This window comes from Talpa europaea, assembly GCF_964194135.1.
Source record: "Talpa europaea genome assembly, chromosome: 3".
NCBI classification, from domain to species: domain Eukaryota; kingdom Metazoa; phylum Chordata; class Mammalia; order Eulipotyphla; family Talpidae; genus Talpa; species Talpa europaea.
In genome coordinates, this window is record NC_140069.1 from 85588545 (window position 1) to 85612916 (window position 24372).

The 24372-nt window shown below is 41.2% G+C and overlaps 1 protein-coding gene across 1 annotated transcript in view; it reads left to right on the plus strand.

Moving 5' to 3' along the window:
* Positions 1-1138: 1138 nt before the first annotated feature.
* Positions 1139-24372, plus strand: part of NXPH1 (neurexophilin 1) — a gene marked incomplete at both ends in the record, with an annotated part of 286368 nt that continues 263134 nt past the window's right edge. Inside the window, one exon of the mRNA XM_084229563.1 lies at positions 1139-1192. Coding sequence (XP_084085689.1) covers positions 1139-1192 — 54 coding nt within the window. The remainder of the gene's footprint in view (positions 1193-24372) is intronic.

The following is a 24372-nucleotide window of genomic DNA, read 5'->3' on the forward strand; positions in this document are numbered from 1 at the left end:
GGGACACCGACTCTGCCGAGGCTGGACGAAGCAGCGGGACCGGTCCGCGCCGGAGCATGGAGACGAAGCGCCAGGGAGGGCATGTCCGGGGCGCCGGAGACACCAGGCCCGAGTAGCTCCTCCATGGAGCCTGCCCAGAGCGGTCCCTGCTCTCCGGATTTGCCCCTGCTCGTGTGCGGTACGTACCCTTGGCTTCCACAGTCCGGGAGGGGATACCTAGGAGGGACGTGGTAGGGCATTAGGCAGGGGAGGCGGGGAGGGCCGCTGTCTGGGGGACAGGCTGCGCCTGGCAGGTGACCCTCACAAACCCGGGCAGGCTTTCGCTCTAGAAGTTAGCGACTGGCGGTACCCCTAGCCTCGGAAAAAAGTAATGTCAGAGATGTGTGTGTATACGCGTTTCTCTCTTTGTGCGGGGCGCGTGGGGCGGGGGTTCGAACCGGTAAACTGAGCCCGGCTCTCCTATATGCAAATTGCATGCCTCCCTGCCCCCCACGTGTGGAGACACCCAGCACCTAACCCTGGTCAGCTCTACCTACCCCTTCCTCTTCCCGCGCCCCCCTTACTCAGACTCTTGCTCGCTCGCTCTCTTTCTTTCCCTCTCCATCTCTGCTGGTGTGTACGTGTGTGAGCATTGCCAGGGCTGGCGAAGAACCAGCAACCGCCTTTAGTTCGAGCCGCCCGGCCATCAAACACTAGGGCAGGTCTCGCTGCCAGAGACGCCTGGGCTCCGAACCAACCTGCACGCGGCTCGGTGGCCCCACCATCTCCAGTCTCCGGCGCCCGGGAACTCGCGCCGGAGGAGCGCCGGGCGCGAGACGCCCCTCATCCTCCCTCCCGCTGTCCCTCCCGCCTGCCTGCGGACCGCGCGCTCGCTGGTTTCAGGCGCTGAGTTTACTCACTGCTTTTCCATTTTTCCTCTCCCCGCCTCGGGTGTTTTTGGTCCACCCCTCCCCATCGAGACCCCGCGTGGTCGCCAAGCCTAACCTTGCTCGGCTGGTCATGGGATGTCTAATTTCATTTGTATCTAGGCTGCTGAGAGCGCTTCTTGCTCTGTAAAGTGGATGTCAGGTGGATCTATGTTTTTGAAGGAACAAAGACTCAGAGAAGGCACCGCCGAGGAAGTTTGAGACGCGGGAGGATGCAGGCTGCGTGCTGGTACGTCCTTCTCCTCCTGCAGCCCACCGTCTACTTGGTAAGTCGCTGCGGGTCTGGCGCCCCCGCAATCCCACCCTGGTCAAGAGGCCGGGCAACCTGGGCAGGTGCGGGAGGGTGAAGCCGCGGGTTCAGCCAAAGCAGCCTTCCTGGCGACTGTGTTGGAATAACTTTGGCAAGCTGGTCTGCGGATCCCTACGGGATTTTACGGGGTTCCCACTCTCGTTTCCCTTTCCAGTCCCCCCCTCTCCTGCGCATGATGCTGAACTGCAGCGTCTACCTGGACACCCAGAAATCGAGGAGATAGGTTTTATAGGGGAGAGGGCAAAGAGAAGGCGTGGAAGAGGTGGAAGGAACTCTGTTAAGTTCATCAACAGAGTTTAAATGAAAGGAAACAGAGGTGGAGAGTGGTGCAGGAATCCGTCCAGGTGTGTGACTTTGGAAAGGAATCCATTCACCTAACCCCGGTTTAGAGATGTGGCACAAAAAGAAGCGCAGGTAACTTTGTTCGACTTGTAGGGTTCCGACAGGACAAGTTTAACTATCCAACAGGAGCACGGCAAGCGGTCAGAGAGAGTTAGGTCAAGATGCTCCTGCCAACACGTAGCGGCGCCTCCTCTCTCTCCAAAGCCCTCTGTTCCACTAAATGACCCAACCTGAGTTCCAGTGTCGAGTGTTTTATTAGGGAATGGCAGGGCAGACCTTGCCGTCAGGGGAGGAATACTAAACAAAGCATCAGTCCCAGACCTCCCGGAGACGAGTTTTCGGGCGTATGGACTTTGCATCCCTCTGGAACTCGCCGAGGAGACAGCAGCGAACCGCGTTATTGTGGTGGCGGGTGGTTTGGGAGTTGAGGGCGACGCGCCGAACCAGACTGAGAGTGCGATTTCTCTGGTCTGGCTTCAGGGAGAGCCAGGGACACGCAACCTGCTGGCGAAGTTGTGCTCAGTTCACCGAACCCAGCAGCCCATTCCTGGGCAGCGGGAGCGCACTGAGGGCTCCCTGTATTTTCTCAGAGGCGAGGAGCACTGGGGCGGTGATAGGGCTGGATAAACCAGACTGGGGGCGGGAGCAGCGGGCGGTGTCGTTCCTCATTCCCAAGGGCTTCAGCACCCACACGCCTGGGAGCAAAAGGGTTGCTAGCCCTGCAGTTGAAAGCATTTCCTAACCGTTGCCCTCATGCATGTGACTGCAGGCCTGCTAGCTATGTGAACCCTGTGTATGTTATCGAGTGTGTACCTATGTGTCTGTGAATATGTGTGTGAGGGTGTGTGTAGTTAAAGGTTTCAGCTTCAAGAACCCTCAATGTTGCCTGTCATTGCACCTTCACCGCCTGACCATGGCAGTCGCGGACGCCAGAGGGCGCTGCGCGCCAGTGTCTTCACCCGCAGGACACCTTGGGGTAAACAGGTGAAAGCCAGGGCAGCCAATCCAAAAGAACAGCCTTTCTAACTGTCACCGAAGTCTGTGCCTTCCCCGGTTGGAACGCAGACGGAATGCAAAAAGTGTCCTTCATTCCCCATTTCAATCATTCTTGCCCCCACCTGTGTCCAGTAAACCCGCTGACATTGAGAGCCCAGAAACGGAGGGCAGAAAGTTTGGCCAGGGATAAGAAATTGTTTGAGAGAAGAGCGGAGGGACTGCAAAGCGAAAGCTGCACGGGGGAAATTGTAACAATTCCCTTGACCAGGGAAATCTGCCTGCCCTTCTTTGCATACCTTTACGCTTGACCTGAACCTCAGACCGGTTCTAACGTCCTTGGACTGTGCGCGCACACGGCAAAGGCTCGCGGTTGTGGTGCAGTTTATTGCTTGAAGCAAGTATTTCAATAGTCTGGAAAATAATCTATCAAATGCAGAAGTGAAATCAATACGTTGTGTTAAATTTTAAATGTGTTTGTTGGCAGTTAAACCGTTTTCCACTCATTACAACAACAGTGCTGGATTTATTCTAATGCGCAGCGTTCTCAACAACAAGCGCATTAATTCTCCTTTAATTGTAAACTGGGAGCATTTGAAAACCATTCAGTGTGCAAATTATGCTGATTCAATTACCGTTTAGTTACAGACTTCATTACCTGAATGCCTTTTGGCAATACAGGGAAAGGAGACAATTTTTCCAATTTCACTCAAAACAATACGAAATGTGAACAATAAAATAGAGAAGGCGATTTAGAAGTCCATTCTTTCCTCTCCTCTCTAAAGTTGTTTTGTGTGTCGGGATGATTAGAAACCACACGCAGCAGAAAAACAAAAGGCTGGTGGCTGTGACCCAAGGCAGTATTTCCAGGGATTGTAATCCCACAGTTAATATGCCAGGAGAATCGTAGCTGTTTTTTGTGGAGGAGCAGAAAGCTGACTTTTACCATGGAAATGTATGTAAAAGGGTGAATTGGTCAGGACAGGTTGGTTTAAGGAAAGTAAATAAGCGGACAGCCTTGATTAAAACTGTAGGGCAATGAGGCAGACCAAGAGGTAGCCAAAGATTCTTTCTCCATCTATTTTATTAAACACTAGACACAGTAACTAAAATTGTCATTTATAGATGCACCCCAGAACATCCCAGAACTTTGAAAGAAACTGCAATAGATGTTTTGCAGGTTGTCAGGAGGTGCTTCAAGTTACATTTCACGAAGGCAGGAGTGGCAAAATAATTATTTTGCCTTATTTTCCCCCTTTTAAAGGGACATATGTTAGGGAGGAATTTAATAGCTATTTTTGTCTTTATGAGTTCATATCACAAGTGTATGGTCACTCTATTTAAGCATTGCTTTTTAATTGATATCACAGTACACCTTTCCCTTTAAGCCCCTGGAAACCCAGTTATGTTCCCTGAAGAGTAATTGCTGTACTATATCTAGGAAGCAAAATTTGTAAAGGCATCTCCTACACTAAAACCTTTAGGCTCTACTTATAGAGAAATACCTTAAGTACTCCCAAATTTTGGGAGATTTTTTTTTAATGACAAACAGCTCTCTATCCAGCACATCAGTGGGACATACTTAAATCAATTTCCTACTGTGGTTTTCCACATTGGGTCAATGTTCTTAAAGTGTGTTTCTTGGTCCACTGTTGATTCTTTGCATACCTGTTCTAGGTTGTGTATTTTGAATATTTTTGTGTTTAGTGAGAGATGAGTCTGCCCTATTTCAAACTAGGAGTTTATTTTAGTACTGCAATGGGAAGTTAATTAGAAATGTGTCTGTAAAGTTACATTCTGAAACATATTAGCTAGAAAAAAAATCACCACAGGGCTAATTCCAGTCATAAATGCAGAAAGGTAGGGAACCATTTTTTTTTAATTAAATAAAGACAGTGGACTCTTCTGGTAATTGAATGTTGATTGTAAATTTCAAAGTTTGAATTCAACAGGAAAGTGACCAATGACTTCACAATACTTGTTAAAAATAAAAATAAAATAAAATCTTTATTCTCCTATCAGTTCTGGGCTAGTTCCAGGATATTTTCAGTATGGTATAATAGGGTAACAGGACTACAACATTTTAATTGAATTGAAGCACATGGATAAATGAGAAAAATTTTGATTTCTGGTTTGAAACAAAGGTGGTCCTGATTGAGTTATTCTCGAGGGATCAAGCTGACTGATAGGTCAGGGCATAGCAGAGAGCATCTCCCAGCAGAAAGCAGAGGTGTCCTGTTTGGTGGTTTACCTATAGGCAAGTTCAGAGACAAGAATTGAGTCGAATGAGCATTCCCTGGGCCCATCAACCAAAAAATTACTTAGAAATTGAGTTCAGAGAATCTGACAAGGGGTTGGATGATGTTATTGCGAACAATCACACATCCACAGTACTATCTTAATGAGAAGATGCTCCTTGCTCTCTGATTTAGGTTAATAGAATAATAACAGTTCTGCTATATATTAAAATTGCTGACAATCTAGTTGCTTTTTCACTAATATGGGTAGGAATTGAAAATTCCCTCTAAACATTGTGCTTAAAATCATTTGAATCATCTATTTCCTTAAATTTAGGGTATCCAATTACTTTAGATATTAAGATATACAGAGATATATAACCTCTGCACTGGTAGAAACCAGACAGCCTAGGTGAATTCCATTCATTATGAAGTGGTTATTAAGAAATATGGAAGATGAAGGAAAGGCAGCAGGAGAGAGATCACCAATGTCTACCCTTTGGACTAGGTATATGTACCTCCCATCCTTTGAAAATTAAGCCAGCTGCCCACTAAAATTTTTCATCATTTTGAGCTTTTTCCTGAAAAGAATAGCACATTAACTGCCTACCAATGCCTCTTATGTGTTCTCCATTAAGGCCAGTTCTTAGAGGCAGTGCTATAAGTTCCCCAACCCCACTGCATTTCCTCATGAGTCTTCTACCTCAGATCAGCCCTCATGATTTAAGAGTAAGCCTAAGTTATTGGAGGGGCCTATGTTCCAGCAGCACAGGTATTCATCAGTCCCCAGTTTATCACAGGGCTCTGTGAAGCAGAGTAGTTGCCATGATTCTAGGTATTTTCCTGAAATGTTCAAGTGTTCATTGACCAAGAAAGCAGCTCCCCAGGTGTGTGAGAAGCACCTGGGTTGGATGATCCTTCTGATCCACTTTCTGGAGGATCATGGACTGTGTAGTCTGAGGCCTTCCAGCAATAGCCTCTGGGAAACTGTCTTTAGCATTAGGAAAGAATTGCTCCAACTCTCTCAGCGATATTACCCCTGAAAACCATTAAGTTCGTGGCTCTTCTTTGTGCAAAGTTGATTTCTATTTGGCTTTGAATTGTTGACGGCTATTTCCTCCTTAATGAAAGTGTAGTCTGGTTGAAAAGTATATCAGGTGGCAGACAAATTGGTTGATTTTTTTTGCACTTGGTGCCCAATGTCCTACTTTTCTGTCTGAGGAAAGATTTTCTGCAGGATACAGAAATTGACAGCATTGTCCGAGTAATAACCACAGTCAACAATATTTTCAAAAGGGCATTTGAGTGATGAAAGCATTTGGATATTGCTTTTTCAAATAACCAATTTTCTGTCTTGGGCTTCTTTGATTTTATAGAGGGTGGGGGAGCAGGGGCCCCATATTGGCAAAGGCATGCCTTCTCAGTTTAGTCTAGCACTGAAATACCCAGGTGCTTGTTAGTTTCACTTGGAATTCTGGTGTCTGAAGAGCATTCCTGAATTTGGTTGGCAGGGTGTTGATATTAAGGGTTTAAAGGGAAGCCAGGGATTGAACATTAACACACTTCTTTCACTCCTTCACTCACAATGAAAGTCAATGTAAACTCTTAAAGTTTCTCTGCTCTCAAGTGGCAAGTTAGGAAGTGTGCATTCTTTCTGATGTGTTTTAAAAAAGAAAATGCCTAGTTTTGTTTCCATTCGAGAAAGTTCCCTAAAGGCAGCGGGGTCTTTTTGGGTTTCAGATCTCATTCTAAGTCCTTAACAGTCTTTGGCATTTTAATTAATAGAGGGAGACAGGCGAATCTCCAGGCCAGGCGCCCTCGGGTCAGAGGCTTGCTGGAGCAACCCGGTAGGAAGCCGTTCTGTTCTCTAGCCTTTCCCTGCAATCTCCTAACCACCATTAGTCTGGTCCAGCCGATTGTTTACAGAAGTTGCGATCTTGATTTATCCACTAGTGAAGCTCCCGACCAGCTCTTTTTCCTCCGTGTCAGCACTAACCCCTCCCGGAGCTTGGTAAACACGGAGTGCGCATTTTTCTGCTGCCGATTGGCATGTTGACGACTCCGCTTGAAGGAATGTGACAATAAAGTGGGAAACCAAAGCTTGGCAAGCACTTAATCAAGGATAAAAAGGTTCCGCTGTAAGGATGTCACTCAATTTATTGTGAAAGTCGAATGAATTACGTTTAATGAAAGTGCTCCCCAGATGAATATTACCAGCAATTTCCTGAGTTGGCTCTGTCAGCTCGAGATGAGGAAATGCCAACACAGATCAGAAAAGAGCGTCCATCTCAATTACTATGCAAGCTTTCCAGGAGCGGATTTTTATTGAGATGATATATATTGGCGGCTTTTTCTTGGCCCTCCGCGCGCCCAGGAGCATATTCGCGCATTTTCCAAGTTTGCTGTTTGCCCTCACGGGTTGCTTGGCTGTTGTTTAAACTTCTGATGAGCGCGCCGAGTTTCTGCTGCGGGCTGAGAACCTAATTACCTCCTCTGTAAACAGCTTTCCCAAGTATATTTTGTTTACTACGAAGGTGGGGCCCGGTAGGAGGGTGAATAAGGGTGGGGCGGAGAGAATTCCCTAGCTCGGGTACCCGCTATTATTGCAAGTTCCTTCGGTGTCTAGTCCGGGGCTCCAGCTGATGGAAAGCTAAATGACTCCCAGAGCCAGGGATTTGGGATACTGTGCACAGTGGGGTGTGGGGGGCAGTAGAGCGCAGCACGTGCCTGTCGTTCTTCCACTCCTACTTCTTTTAAATTAACGAGGGTATTTTACTTTTTCAAGCCAGAAATACGGTGGGGAGATGGTTACAAAGGCCGCAGCCAGAGCGCATCGTCTCATTTGCATGAAAATGGAGAACCGAGAGGCTTTTCTTGAACTGTTTCTTTCTCCTACAATAAGACAAATTTCTGCTTAGAAAAACCGAGTGTTTCCTTAGAAACTGGTTCCTGGGGGCTTGGTGCATCCCTGCGGAACCTGACTCCCGCCGGGCCTCACCCATTACCCCCGCACCCTTGGAAAGGATCCCAGTCAGCATCCCCCAAGGGCATAATGGGAGGCTGGGCACCTTGCTTCACTAGTGGGAGGGAGCATCCTCCTGACATAGCCCACCCGAAGTCTCAGACCACCCCCTCCCTTCCCAACTATTGATTTTGAAGGCCATTTGAAGTCTTATACTCTTAGAAGCAAGAAACGTCTTTCCGGGTAGGCTTCATTTCATTCCCTTGACTCTAAAACTCAGTCCTCTGACCAAAACCGCGGAGAGTTTGGGCCGGGAGTTTCTCAGCAGGACCTGCCTCACCACAGCTGAGCGCTTTATTATCTGCTTTAGAGCTTTATTATCCAATGACCTCGAGTCACCCGAACTGGTTTATGAAAACACAGGTGCAGCTCTCTCACGTCTAGACTCCAAGGTTTCACACCGAAGCTTTGCTTCTGGGGGAACTTTTCGTCGACGACGCCGAGTTTCGGTGCTCCTGGAAGCAGCAATCAGGACTCCAGCTGTTCTCCGGAGGAGGCCGCGGACACAGAGACTGAAGGCAGCTGTAACCCGGGGCTGGGCCAGGCCGGATCCGCAGCGCAATGCTTCAGAACCACGGACAGCGCCACAGACTCCGCCCCTGCAGAGTCCGCAGTCCCGCGGTCCTACCTTGCTGCAGCGCGGCTTGAGTCCCTCTTGAAGTCCAGTTGGCGCTTTCCGCAGACACCTCATTATCTCCCAGTTGCGACAGTAACGGCCTGCCTCCTTCTAGTCATTCGGGAGCTCAGAGCTCCGATCGCTGGGTTCCCAACGAGTCTCGCGGTCAGAACCTCTTTTGCACCCCGTCCCCCGCCCCCTCCGCGGCTGCCGTGTCACGTGATTACCGGAGTTAATTCCGAAGGGAGGCGATTGCTTCTTTCCCTTTCTCTGCTCCCGGCCCTATTACCTAGCACGGCTCGTTAAATTTACCCTTCCTCCCTAACAGAAACAAGGCTCATGTAATGCAGAGCTGCACGTGTCTAATACAATCCGAAAGATTTGACAGATAAGGAAACTGAGGCATGGCGAGGGGATCCAACTTACTCGCGAAAGTAAAACCAAGTGGGGAAAACTAATTCCTGTCTCATCTCCCACCTGTGGGTAACATGGCAGGAGGCACCAAAGCGCCCTCCAGGTCAAGCGCCTTTGAAAAGCTGCGCGTGCGAGAGTGCGGAGACCTAATTATTATGAATTTTTAAAGGAGAAATAATTATTTACGGGAAGCAGGACAAACCAAGTCCCGTGTGAAAGAATCGATATATTTGCTATCGAAAGTGCCTGACTCGCTTTTAATGCAGACGAATGGGGATACAGTCTCATTATTTTCCATGCTTACGCTTCCCAGAGTGGGACCTGATGCAGCGTGGAATCTATCATCATTAGACTCAGGATGTGGTGGTAGTGGCGGCATTTCTCTTTATTTACTTAGCGAAACAAACAGCCCCTCCCCAGACACGCAAATCCACAACCACTATCCGTTCTCCTTTCCCCTCCTCCGTCCCCTTCTTCGGGCTGCAGTTTCCCTCCCTCTACCGGCCCCTTAACTTCCCCAGCACTCTAGAGAGGTCACTGGGGTCAATTAAAGTGTGCGCGTTTCCTCTTTGGAGGCAGTCACACGGTTGATTTCGTACAGAAATAAGCTGGAGAGTACCCTGCGTTGGCGCTAGGGGTTCTCGGTGTCAAAGACAAAGATTGGCAGGCAAGTTCTGTCTGTTTCTCTCGCTTTAGCGTGAAAATCAATCGTTTTAGGACGATCCGATTCTGCAGATCCCTGCGGTATTGAAGGGGCCTGAGGTCTGGCAGGTAATGTTCCATCAACCGGTGTTGAAATTCAGCTGGGAAAAAGACATGAGGCAAGAAGAGAACGATTCTGGAGGTAGAGAGATGTTGAGCTTTGAATAGGAAGGGAAAGGAAGGTTTAGGTGCAATATCTCCAGGGTATCCTCAAAGGCCCACGTGAGACAGGCTCTATTCCCTCTGGTGGCCAGATGTTGGCCTTTTGCTTGTGTGCCAGCCCCTGCAGTTTTAGAGGACTGGGAATGGGTCCCTGTCCATCCGCTGAAGTCGCTGAACTGTTCAGGGTCTTGCCTGCTTTATTGCTCTGTGTTTTTTTTCTCTGTGACAGTATGAAGTTCCCTGACTGCCCTGGCAGGCCACAGCTCAGATCAAACTTGTATTCCTGTGTGGTTGTCTTCACGGTTCCCTGCAATGCCATAGTTCTTATGGTCAAATGAGGTGTACCTGTGTATTTCTGAGTACTTGGCCTTCATATGGCCCCTCCTTTTTTACACCAGATCAATAGCTGCAGAGAAACTAGGGTGTGGCACTTTATAAAACCTAATTCCTCTTCCTTAATTGCAGGAAATTGTAATTATAGCATTTATAATAACATTTATGAGAACAAAATTAAAATTGTGCACTTCCAGGTACTAAAGTAATAATAGTACTCTCTTTCATCGGATTTTCTTTTCCCCTGAATCCAGTCTTCCATGATGTGTTGTAATTACCCCGGTGTCTGTATCGTTGCTATCGGAGACAGCGGGCCTATACAATACCAGGACTGTGTGATCTACTGGCATCATTTCCTCCTACCATCTTCATTTTGAGAGGATTTATAATTAAACTCTGTGAGATATATGTAACATACATCCAGTGGAGAACCTTTTTATTTATATTTTTGTAGCATGCTGAGAAAGGAAAATTAAGAAAGAAAAATATAAGGAAGCTTATATTGAATAAGCTTACTTTGATATCAACGGAAATGTCCTTTTAATTTACTCTTCTCAAGTCTAAAAGACTATCTCTGTGAAACCAGATCCCACAGTCATGCCCTTTTAAGGAGAAATCCCAATTAAGTGAAAAAGACATTTATTAGCTTATACTAACGTAATAGAACAGACGGCTATACTAGCTATTCACTGGAAATGTATACCAGGTTTAGCATGGTGAAATTGCAATGTGATGCAGGAAGTTGAGCAGAAAGATATAGCTGGAAACATCTGCAAGGTCCTATATTTTTCTATCTCTCCTTTACCCTAACTCATCACAACCCACAAATTTACATATAGTGTAACAGGGCCTTCCAGAGTCAGTACACAGACATCATTCTGCAAATCGGCAGGAACTTCAATAATATTAAAAGTCACAGACTATTGGAAGGGGGTATAGATTTCCTTCTCTAAAACAGGTTTTTGAGGAACAATTATGATAGAAAGACTTGGAAAAATTTACTTAGAGTACTTTTATTTATAGAGTCTCCCTCCCCCCGCCACAGCGGGGAGCAAGACTTTGTATGCATCTCTACATCTATTCTCATGTACTCCTTGAAGGATTCCATGGCAATTGTGGGGAATTCTTTTTTTCTTTTTATTGAGGTAACTTTGGTTACATCACTGTTTGTGGTTTAGAGGTAGAGGAGCTCCCCTTCTCACCGAAAGAGCGTGGCCCACTACTATTGTTTAATGTGCTCTCTCCTCTTTGTGGGAATTCCTTTGTTTTCATAAGTTATTTGGTTTCAAATTCCAGGTTGATTTAACAGTAACAATGCCTTGATAAGAATCTTATATCTCACACTGCATTGTTATCCTGCTTATGGGGTATTTTTTGCTTCAGTTTTCAGAATTTTGGTTAAAGAGTAGTTCTGGGCATGGCATGATGGTTGGAATTCTAATTGTGTATGTATACTGCAACTTCTCCAACTGAACTTTAGAAAATGATTCTTCTGGTAACCTTGTAGCTGAATGTTATTAGAGGGGCATGAGTATATAAAACAGCTTATATAAAATTAATGGACTGCTTTACATTCACAATCTCTTACTTGTGAAGACCTTGTAAAATATCGCATCTACTTAAAATAGGAAGAATATAAAGTTAGGTTTGCTATGCAATCAATAGTCATAAATGGCTTGGGGAAATGCTTGATTGTTTTTAGTGAGTTTGACAATGTAATGGAAATTTATTGTCTGTCTTTGGGAACTGAAGTGCTAATCATAAGGCTACCTTTCATGAATTTGAGCAGTTTTGAAGCTGGTTGTAAGATTCCAAGGCAATATCTAAGTATATAATCAAAATTTTAAAAAAGATGTAATTATTGACTTCCCAGAATACAAGGAGATCTACAGCTACTATGAATCACAGATGAGAAACACCTCTCCATCACTGTTTTATTATTTTATTTTAAATGGCTAATGATATATTTATTTGGGGTGTAAACTTTAGATATTTTATATCTATTTTTGAATAAGAAAATGGATAGAGATTTTTAATTTTACCATCAAACTTCTTTGGAGCGAGACTTTCTGAGTATAGTGAAATTGTTAAGATTATTTCCATTGGTTTGGACAAAATTTGGAAAAACTAGAGTTCTTTATTCTTTCATGCCTCCAAACATATGTTAAATGCTATATTTTTCTATGTTCTTTTTATGTTGTTTATGAATCTCTAAGACATGCCATAAGCCCCACTGTGAGGTTCTTTTTATTACAATGCATATTCATTGGGAGAAATAAAACAACTTTTTTGTCTTGCCTCATTGTATTGAGAATTATGCATGAATGAAGTCACAGTGAAATTTTCAAATTTTCTCTCCATCATCATTTCACTCCACTTTTCCCTAGAATATTCATACTCTTTTTATTTCCTCCTTGCATAAAGGACCACTGGACTATTGTGTTGCCATCTTCTCTAAGTAAGAAATAATGTCTTAATTTGCTAAGAAGCTTCTTTCTAGAAGCTGCTCGACACTGGAAGAAAAATTCTTAAGGGCATGGACTGGATTACATGAGAACTATTATGCTTTCTATTTGAGAAGTTTTTAATGAAAATGCTATAATTAATCACCAGCTTTATTCTAAAACCTATTTACAGAATGATGAGTTGTGATTTGTGCTTGGAGCAGTTGTGTTGGTGAAAAGGCTGACTACATGATATCTGAAATTGAAAATATAAAATACTTTTACTCACACATCTTTTCCAGTTATTTGTGAATAGTTTCTTGCATCAGGGCACCATCATTTTTGTTTAAACAGAATTAAATGCAGAGAAAGATGCAAACCTCTGCCTATGGAAAGAAGTTATTCATGTGTGGTCAGTGTCATATTTCTCTGGGTTTGATGTGTGAAGCTTAATTGCTATTGATGTGGAGATTTTGCAGAACGTGGCAGAGTTTTTGCCTCTTTTATAAGAAATATGTAATTGAATGATGAGTGCCTCACATTAGATTTTCAACCTTATTTCTTTTGGTTTAACTAGGCAGAATTATGAACAGCTGCACGGAAGAGGCAGTCACAATCTCTGGCACTAGCGCATATGAGTTGAGCTACCATTTTTGGATAAGCAGCTTTGTACTCAGGCTGAAATATTCTGGAGTGTGGGGGAATGAAGAGTGAATGATTTGGCCTAAGATGTTTAGCCCTGCCTTGCATTCTTGACTAAAACCCTTCACAATTAGAATGGGTCTAATTAATATGCAGTCAGATGCATTTGCACATTTCTCAGATTAATGGATTCTCACCCCACCCCCCATTGCCCCAAGTTCTTTGAACAAATAGTGAAAACAAGGAGATACCTAAAGGCAAATCAGCTTGCTGAAAAATGGTTGATAGCCCCCAAAGAGCACTATTGCTAGCTAGGTGGAAACCATTGTGGCACTTGTGCAAGTGTCAACACTGAATTCAGTGTACAAATACAAGAGTTATTATGATAAGAAAGACTTCTTGGACCCAATGAACATCTAGTCACCAGAGAGAGAAAGGTCCATTTTCTTTCTAGTCATACCTGGGTCCACTCTCTCCCCCTCACTGTCCTCATTTCTCACTTCAATTCTAAAGCGAAGCAGCATTGAAAAAGACTTGCTAGGAAGAAAAAGTGGAAGAGAATGGTGAAATATTTTCTTAATTCTGTGACTTTAGGGAATTTTTTAACCTCTTAGATCACAATTTCCTTCTCTGTAAAATAAGACTAAAAATGGGCCTCCCTGGTGGTGCAGGCGGTTGAGCGCAGTCCTGTGAAGCTGTCCGCAGCCTCTGCAGCGCCAGTTCAATCCCCGCCGGCCTCAGAGCAACCCACATGGTGAGCAGACCTCTCCTGTCTCACCCGCTGTTTCCCTCAGCAGTGTATTTCAGACAGTCTGCCTGTTCTGTTCCTTTCTCTGCCACTGGTGAGTTCTCTCACACTCCCGCGCCTCTGGCCTGTACCCCAGTTCTTGTATAAATAAAATAAATCTTTAAAAAAAAAAGACTAAAAATATTTCCTATACCATAGAGTTATTATTGAGGATTAACTGAGTTAATGCATTACAAAGAGTGAAGAAAGATGCCTGGTACATAGAAATTTTGAACTTGTTAAGAAAAAGGTCTTGTTCCTCTTTGTTTATTTCTTTTTGTGAATCATCCTTGGTGTTTTTAGAGATGAGTTTTTGGATCAGGTTTCCATGCTTCCAGTGTAGCTCTTACTGGGATGAAACACAAGGTCTAATTCTACCCTAGGCCCATCCTAACTTTTGTTTCCCACTTACAGCTGCTTGATTGTTGTACACTTGTCCAGTGCTGCCCAGAAAGCCATGTGTATTTAATGTGGATAATAACCATAGTGACTAAAGCAGGAAAAAAAGGCCATTCTACAACAATTAGCCAAGGGTTTGTAGAAATGAAGAGACAAGACACCAACAGATCTAATAACCAGATCGCACAGTTGAGATGAGAAGTCATGTGATGTTTTAATTTTAGGTGGAAAACACTATGGACATTTATGAAAATCTGATATAAAATACTGATTAATTTGTGAACTTTTTTTTTTTTTTTTTTTTTTGTGGGACCCTCGCCGGCGGCCGGGGAACGAACCGGGGCTGCAGAGGCTGCTTTTCTCCATTGAAGTTTATTGTAGCTGAATCCTGGATGTAGCAACACCTTACTCCCCAACTCCAATAATTTGGTGGGATAAGAGGCAAAATACCCTTTATATGCTGCTCAAGTTTTCTTGTGTAGATCAGTATATACCTCCATCCAAAGCATTGTCTTGAGTACCCAAGAAGAGTTCCTACACAGAAACAACATTTTATATCTTGGATTTGACATGAGAGTGGGGTCGGTGTAGGAATGACTGTAAAGAATAAAATGTTCTACCTTCCTTCTTTTACCTGAGTCAGGCACTGTGCCAGAGTTTTATATAGCATGGATTTCTTTGCACTTAGTTCTCTTAATAACCCCATGAGATGATAGGTACTATTTAACTCCAGAGATGTCCTGTTGATAGATCAGCCTATCAATCCCAGTCGTATCATTAATAACACCCCATTTTGTGAATGAGGAAATTGAGGCACAGGGCATTTGGTGCAAGGTGGCACAATTCTATCCCCATCTAATTCTTGAGCCAGTACTTTATTTTTTCTTCTTATTGAGGCTAAGTTAATTTCCAATACTACATACGTTTCAGGCATATAGTTTTTCACTGCAACAACTGTGTGTATCACACTACACCCACCACACAAGGCTGTTCCTTTCCTCTTCCTTCCTCTCTGTTAACCAGCATTTTGTTATCAAGAATCTAAGGTTTTATGACTTTGTTTTGTTTGTTTCATCGTTTTTTTTTCTTTAGATTTCACAAATGAGTGAAAGCATATGCTATTTGTCTTTATACTTCTGACTTATTTCACTTAGTATAATTCCCTCAAAAATTCATTCATGTTGTCACAAATGATAAGGTTTCCTATTATTTAATGACTGAGCAGTATTCCAGTATCTATATAAGCTACATCTTAATTCATTCATCTGTCCTTGAGCCCTTAACTTTGGTTCCACATCTTGGCTATTGTAAATAGTACTGCAGCGAGCATAGGGTGCCTACACCTTTGCGAATTAGTGTTTTCATATTCTCCAGGTAAATAGCTAGAAGTAGGACGACTGGATCATTTGATACTCATATTTAAAAAAATCTTAAGGAATCTCCATACTGTTTTCCAAAGTGGCTGCACCAATTTACATTCCCATCAATAGTGCATGAGGACTCTTTTTTTCCCCATATCTTCACCAACACATTATTTCTTGACTTTTTGATAATCGCCATTCTAATCTGTGTAACGTGAAATCTCATTGTGGTTTTGATTTGCATTTCCCTAATGATAAGTGGTGAACCTCCTTTTCATCTGTCTATTGACCCTTTTTGTGTCTTCCCTGGTGTACTGCCTATTTAGATCCTCCTCTACTCATATTTTAATTGGAGTGTATATGTATGTGTGTGTGTACATGGACATGAGCACATATAATGAAAGGGGAGAATAAATTCCATTTTAAACATTTGAAGGAAGAAACTATGTTGCTTTCCACTTTTAATGAATATTTCTTCTACCTGCCTTCTCTGGGTTGACCTTATTTGAATAACTGGAGTGCACATAAAATTGCTGTTGGTGCTACTATAATTCAGTAGTTTTGTTATATATATTTTTTATTCTTGAGAGGCTTCCCAGCAAGTAGGGGATGCAAGGGTAACAAAAGCAGGATTGTCTGTGACTCTAGCTTCTGCTGATGGCATGTAGGGCATATTTCTTTAGGAAAGCTGCTTCTGCTGACCTCAGTGATATGACAAATGATCCCTGGGCCTCAGGGTAAGTTAATAAGTGAGATGGGGCATAAAACACGGCCCCCACAGTCATCTGTGATGGAATTTAAAGTGATCCATAACATCTGTATCTTGTCTAACAATTACACACCTGGCTTTTTAATTACCTGCCATGTAGGGGCAGGAGGAGGGGTGAAAGGAGAGAATTTATTTGTAAGGGGATTATTGCATGTAAGTGATATAAACTCTAATTTTTCCCATGGTATTTATTCCCATGAATCCTGTTTCTGACAACTTACCAGAAAGGAGAGAAGCAAATCTGTTTTCTTTTAGAGAAAATCATTGCACAGTGATACAAAGATATTTAAAAAGAATCTGTATAGCTTAATACCTTGTAGTCAAAATAGTCCCCCAAATTCAACTTAGTTGACAGTAATTTTCAATGTGGTCTGGATATATTATTTAAGAATAAAATTTAAAAAAGTTCACAAAATGTGTTATGGAATTATTCAACTTATGCTGGATTTAGGATTTTTTCTATTTTTGAAGAATAAAAGTATATCCAATTTACTCCCGCCCAGAGTAGAAGCCCTCTGGCATGATGTGAAGGGGAAGTCTGGCTTCATTTCAGTCTTGTCCTACATTTGACCTTGGGAGAGCTTAGTTATGCCTTGGGGCAAAAAATTAAATGTTCCATTTTGCAGCAGTATCATCTTTCACCTTTATGTGGATTTAAAAATGTAAATAAAATTGCTTTCTGTAAATGGTATACATGAAGGTCATATTCATATTCTCTGCAAGAATTCAAAATGCCATTTGACCCATCATTGGCTCAATAGATAATAATGTATTCTATTAGTTTCTAGTAATCTACTTTTTAAGCATTTTATGACCCAATATTTTTATGCCTTGTTCCCAGTTTGTGAAATAAGAAATCAGAAATAAACCTTTTAGCACTTCATTGTAGATTTATTTATAGAATGTGTGCTTTCAACTTTGAACTTTTAAAAATGCCAAGTCTTCCAGAATACATTTCCTTACTTATGAAAGTGGTCTGACTGAAAACCTGTCATGAGAGCCAAGTGAGCTTTTAAAAAAAATTGAGGGCTCCATCTTAATTCCAATTATCATTCATGTTCCTTTTGCTTATTATTTTCCTTGTAGATGAAGCTATGTTTTGGGAACCCTGAAAGCAGAGTGGAATTAAACCGTCCAGTAATTGCTCCTCTCATGGAGAGAGAGGGTGTTTGAATTCTCTTCACTGAAATTTGGATAATAAAACCCTGCTAGACCCTTGTGTTTAATTGTCATGGTTTTGATGCTTGGTGACTTTTGGTTGCCCCTTCTGGAGGCACCTGCCAGTCGTTTCTGAAGTACAGATGGCTTTATTAGCAGCAGAACTTTCTTTTTCTTACTAACCTTGATATGAACAAATTATTTAGGGAAAATGAACAAACCAGTGTTTGCTGTGTGTACCAGTGCTGCACTGTGATAATTAGAAAAGCCTGCTAACATTATGTAATATCGTTGGATATTTTTCCCCTCATAGATTTTTCTACTAATTTTATTGAGAAGTAATTGACCTAACCATTGTCTAAATTTAAGGTATACATGGTGATGATTTGTATATTTATATATTGGGAAATGTTCACCACAATAGGTTAACACATCCCTCACGTCATTTAATTCCCATTTTATGGTTGTTGTTGTTTTAATTTTTATATATTTTTGCATAGAAGCACTGGGGTATAGGAGAAGTGAGTGTGGGGTGTGTGTGTGTGTGAGGATTTACCAGAGACAGAGTGGGGAGCAGAAAAGGAGGATTTTACTGAAATACACTGCTAAGGGGACCAATGGGCGAGACAAGAGAGGTTTGCTGTGCCGTGTGGGTTAGCTCGCAGGCAGGGGATTGAACTGAGGCCATAGTGGTGATAATGCTGAGATTTAGCCCCTAGGCCACCAGAAAGGCCTCCCATTTTGTTGTTGTTGTAGTGGCAATATTAAAGTTCCACTCTCAAGGCAACTTTCAAGAATAAAATGCATTACTATAGTCACCAGCTGGACATTAGATGACCAAAACTTACTCATTTTATAGCTAGAAGTTTGTACCCTTTAACAAACATCTCCCCATTTCTCCCACCCCTGGGAATTACCATTCTACTCTATATTTCTATGAGTCTGATACTTTTATTTTCCATATCTATGATCTTATTGAAATCTGCAGTGTTTTTTTCTGTCTGATTTATTTCACTTAGCACAAAAAAACCTTTCAAGTCCCTTCACAGTTCTCATAAAAGTGGCAGGATCTTCTTTGTTTTTATGGCTGAATAATACTCCCACTGTGTGTGTGTGTGTGTGTGTGTGTGTGATTTTCTTTATTCAGTTATTTGATAATGGGTGCTTAGCAGCACTGTGAACACTGCTGCTCTGATCATGGGAGTGCACATATTTCTTCAGAATGTTGATTCCATCTCCTTCATACATACCCTGAGGTAGGATTGCTGGGTCACCTGGTTGTTCTTCTTTTAATTATTTGAGAAACCTTCATAATTGTACAATTTACATTCCAACCAATAGTGCACCAGTGCTCCCTTTTGCCCACATCTTTGCTTCACTTGTTATCTCTCTCTCTTTTTTTTTTTTTTGAAAATAGTCATTCTGGCAGGTGTGTGGTGATAGCTCACTGTGATTTTGAATGTAGTTCCCTGATGATTAGTGATGTTTAACATCTCTTCATGTACTTATGGCCATTTGTAGGTCTTCTTTGTGAAAACATCTATTCGAGTTCTTTGCCATATTTTCAGTCACACTGGGTATATTTATTTTTATTTTTTGCTATTGAGACAATGCATTTCTCATGTATTTGAATATTAACACCCATTTAACATAAATGGTTTGCCAATATTTTCTCCCATTTTATAGGTTGCCTTTTCATTTTGCTGATTGCTTATTTTGTTGTATAGAGCCTATTAATTCAATGTATTTTCACATGTTGATTTTTGCTTTTGTTGCTTCTGTTTTTGGTGTAATATCCTAAGAATCATTGTCAAGATCAATGTCAAGGAGCAAAGAAAGAATTAATATAACACATTAGAAATTTCACCCCAGTCTTAAACTAAAATGGGCTAAATGATAGGAGGGAACTTTTTCCCAAATATATTTTATTTCTTTCTAAAGAATTAAGAAGAGAGGGAAAGAAGAGGGAGAAGAAAAAAGAGAGTAAGAGAAAAAATTCAGTATTGGCATTTATTCTGTATTTAGAATCTAACATTGTAAAAATTCTACCCTCTCCAATGAACTGAACAGTTCATTGAACATCTTGCCTTTTAGTCACTCAACATTTGAATGATTTTAAATATTTTAATCATCAGAAAATAGACCAAAGGGGGGGAAAAAACCCCAACCAACCAACAAGCAAGAGCCATGTGCAACTTCCAAAATTTTTATGGAAATGCCTCATTGGTTTTTAAGATTGCTGTATATTCCAAGCAGGGCATATTACAGTAGGTAAAACTGTTTTTCTACACTTAGTAAATGGGCAAACATACTTTTAATTATGAACTGTAAAGAATAATTTGCCTAAAGAAAATTCAGTGATTTATTTATTTAACTTTACTAGCTGAGGAATTTTTGAATTATACAGATTATAATTATTCTGAGGACTATCTCCTTATTGGCAATAATGAATTCCAGAAGCAAATGACTTTTCTAATATATACCTTGTACATATGTTTTTAAAGAAAAAGTTACAAGAGTATCTTTGGGACCTGGCAGATTGCCAATGAACATGACTGAAATAATAGATGGTTTTCTATGTCTTAGGTTTTTAGAACTTAAAGGGAATGGTCAATTTTAACCACCACAGTTTGGGACAAAACACTTCACTGCATTGTACATGATACTTCTCTTGCTATACAATTCTTCATCTTTTCCAAGCCCTTAGTTTTTTTCATATTTGGCTTCCAGTGACTGAGGAGGTGGTAGAATTAGGCTCATCCGCAGAGAAGGATGTATAAGACTGTCTAATGTAGCTTGATCTCTAGACTGCCTTTCTGACCCATGCTGTATCTCTCTTCCTTCTATCGATGATACCCTCTCAATTAAGTTTGTGTACAAAAGAACTCTATAAAATGAGATATGTGGTTCTACAGCAACACTACTGGTTCATCATAAAAATAAACAGGATGAGTCAACTTACTTAGCATAGGGCCCCAAAACAGAATCCAGAGTTTACGTCTCTGTTTCACAATATAATACTTTATAAATCATAAATTTTGTGATTATTGAGAATTATCACAGCTAGACAGTCATCTGTCCTAGGAGTCACTGTATTATGTTTATAGAAGTTGTGTTTCAGAGATAGGAATTGGAGATAGAAAGTGATTATTTAGAGGCCTCCTGCCCCCACCTGCTTTGGTAAATACAGAAGACAAAGACAATTTTTAAAACTAGAGTCTACTATTCTAATTTGTGCCATCAATTTCATCATTTGAGTGGTGATACACTATAGAGTGAATTGTGGGCCAGAAGGACCGAATGTTTGTATCCTAAATTATCAGAGGTAACTTGGCAACAGTATGCATGCCATTACTTCCCATTAACATGCTAAACGAATCAATGAATTATCTCATGAAATATATTGTTACATCTCCTATACGTAAATTTAACAAAAAGGGACTAACACTGTGTTTTTGGAACTGCAGTGTAGGGTTGAAAAGAAAATGTATTAGCTTAAATTAAAGATCAACTTCTGGTCACTTTGAAAGACTAATCCTGAGGCTTTTATCAGCTGGCGTAATATTTCATGCATGAAGAAAATTGATGTACTTTATATTATGTTTTGGTGAGTAATCTCTAGTCCTATTTCCCTTTGTGGTGCCATTGAAAAAGGAAATGAGTGGATCTTTTAATGGAAATCAGGGCTGTTATAGCTTCAGCAGAAGGGTGAAAGGTAGAGCTTTATTTCTAAGCCAGGGCATTTCAACGCACAATGAGAACAGACGTCCCTCTCTCTGTATGCCATCTGCACAGCCTTGTGGCTTGGGCTGCCATTACTGTCCAGAGAGAATGGCACTTCCCAGGAAAGATCAAAATTTGAGCAATGTTCCAGCCTGGAATTTTAACATTCAAAACCCATTTGTGAGAAAAAGTTGGGAGGAAATTGTCTGATACTTATCAGCATCCACTTTTTGTCACTTTTTCTAGAAAAGTTGGGCCATTATTCAATATCACATGCTGTTGGAAGCCAACAACCTATAAAATATAAAGTGACTTTTCCAATGCATATTGGTGTGCTTGTCATTCATTCAAATCAAATATGAGGTGCAGGGTTTTCTTTCCTTATGTCCTACTGGCTGTTTCTTTGCCAATAATTTATTTGCTGACCCACACAGAAAAGAACAATTTTTTGGAGTGGTACACACCATTCCTGTGAAATTATCAGGTGCTTTTCTACATGTGACCTCCAATCCAAAATGGACAGGGAGGGAGATAGGTGTTGATAAGTCATTTTATAAGTGATGAAGCAGTGGCATGAGGCAGTTAAGTGTCGCAAGTGGGTCATAGGTGTTGGAATTAAAACTCCAGACCACTGATTTCCATCTTGCCAGTAAGAGAAATTAAGCATTTTGTATTATGTTGCCGTTCTTTTTTACATAAGGGCAAAAGGCTAATATATTGACCAATGTTTGTGAAGGAGATAAAGCGTTTTGCTATATTCTGGTAGTAGTGGATTAACTCTCTGGGCCCTGACAAGGAACTAACGCATAATGAATAATTATGGTAATTGTTTATTATTACTTCTGGATTCCAAGCTTACTGTAGTTTGAACAATTTCATGAAATAATCTTCCTATCTCTTTAGAATTCACAGAGACTGTGGGACCTTGAGTCTGGTCCAAGTGGCTATGTGTGCTCAGCATGTGACAAAAATGATGAATGGAGGTGCAGGTTCAAGGAAACAGAGGTCTTATTGGAATGACATCTGCTTCTCTTCCAGGCCAGACATGACATACCAGGGATCAGTGAATCATGGTGGAAACGATTTTGACAGGCTTGAAAACATGACTTTTTTTCCTGGTCTGTTTGATTTTGAGCAGAAAACACAATCTAAAACAGAGATAGTTGATTTTTTAATTCCCTAATTCTGTACATCCAAATCCATAAAGTGATATTAAATTAACTATAAAATAAAACAAATTTTTGGTTGTAAGAGAGATAATTTAAGCCATGGTTACCCTTTTATTTCTATTCAGTTTTAAGGTCCAGCTAGGTGAAAGCAGTAGTTTGCTTTTGATTTGTATTTTCAATTTATTTCCTTTCTAGTGATTTGTAACGTTCCATTTGCCCCTGTCTCCCTGCCACTGTCTAGATAAACTCTCCAACTTTATAACCATATTAAATTGTCAAAAATGGTGGCACATTATCCTTGGTACTTCCAGAAACTCTACCTTACATCTAGAATAGATAATATCTTATTTCCATAAGCTCAAATAAATATTCATGCTCAACAGGTGGACTCTAAAAAATACTTTGTGAGAGCTGAGGTTTTTTACATTAAAAAGTGACTTTGAAGAGATATTTTCAGATTCTGTAGTTGTAGAAGAGGCATTACTTTTTCACTTTCCCACCTAATTTCTGGTGGCATTATGCATTTTGCTCTGCAACTATTTTGCATCAGATGTAATTAAATAAATTTCTGTCTCTGGTCTAAGTAGTTAAATTTTCTCGGGAAGTTTCAGAACCTAAGTGGAGGAAGAAACAATTCATGATGTAATGTGTGACTAGGATAAACTATCAGAATTGGTACCCTGAGGGAGGAAATGTTTGCCAAACCCTGTAGCTAAGAATCAAGGTATCTGTGATAAGTAGGCCTGGAGGCCCACATTCTTAACACTGTTGAGAAACCATGGGTCTAGTCACAATCCATATTTTTCATTGGTAGGATGCTTTACATTGCCTTGATTATTGCTGAGTTTTTTTGTTTTTTCTAAAAATAAGTCTAGGAAACTTGGAGGGCAGGTAAGCCAATTTCATGGGTCCATTAGGCCTCATAGCTACTGGCATTCTCCCCTCATTCATATTTGGATTTTCTTACTATTCTTGGGTGGAGGGCTAACTAAAGATCCAACGTAAAGTGTGTATCTCTATCTTCTGCATCTCAGCCTTCTGATAAAGACGAGGTGCTGGCTATATTCTCCTGTGTATCTGTCTGTCTCTTTGAAGAATAAAGTAAGCACTTCTATCTTTGTTGCCATTGATGGAAATAATTAATAAAATGTTTAGAGCTATGGGTGACTGCTAAGCACAAATAAATTCCCCCAAACTAAGAAGATAATTTGAATCTAAAGAACTGAGAAGGCATGTCCATTAATCACACTTAAAGTTTATAAAAAGGGCAGCTTAGGTGGACAGAACTTTGATCCAGGCAGGATTCACATTCAACCTCTACCCGAACAGAGGTCTTCTTTTACCCTGCTTAGTACAACCTTTCTTGTATAAGACTTATGATGCCAGCTGTCTGGGGGAATATGTCACATTCATCTTTGTTCTAATAAGAGTAATACAGTTTATAGATCATAGTACAGGTTAATACACATGAAAGAAACAATCAGGAAATTGACTATCTTCCCAGAGAAGGGTAATTATTGGCCATGGGCCTGTGATGGCATTGATACAAGATATACAAGATGGAGTCACTTTGGTTTTCCTACACAGCTACAAAAATTTAGAAATAATTTATATCAATTCCCTTACTATAAGAATCATAGTCCAGAGCAGTTCACTTGCTTATGGTCAAACAGCAAGTCAAATACCTGAGCCAGGTTCTTAGAACAGTTTTTAATGATGTCATACTAAATATTTTCATTTAGTTCTTTGAGACCTATTTTATTTAAAGTAATAGGTTTTTAAAAGTTATCAAAATAAGTGCTAGCCACAAAAATAATATAGTAGTTCTAATGAATTGAGGTCTAATGTTATGACACATATTAT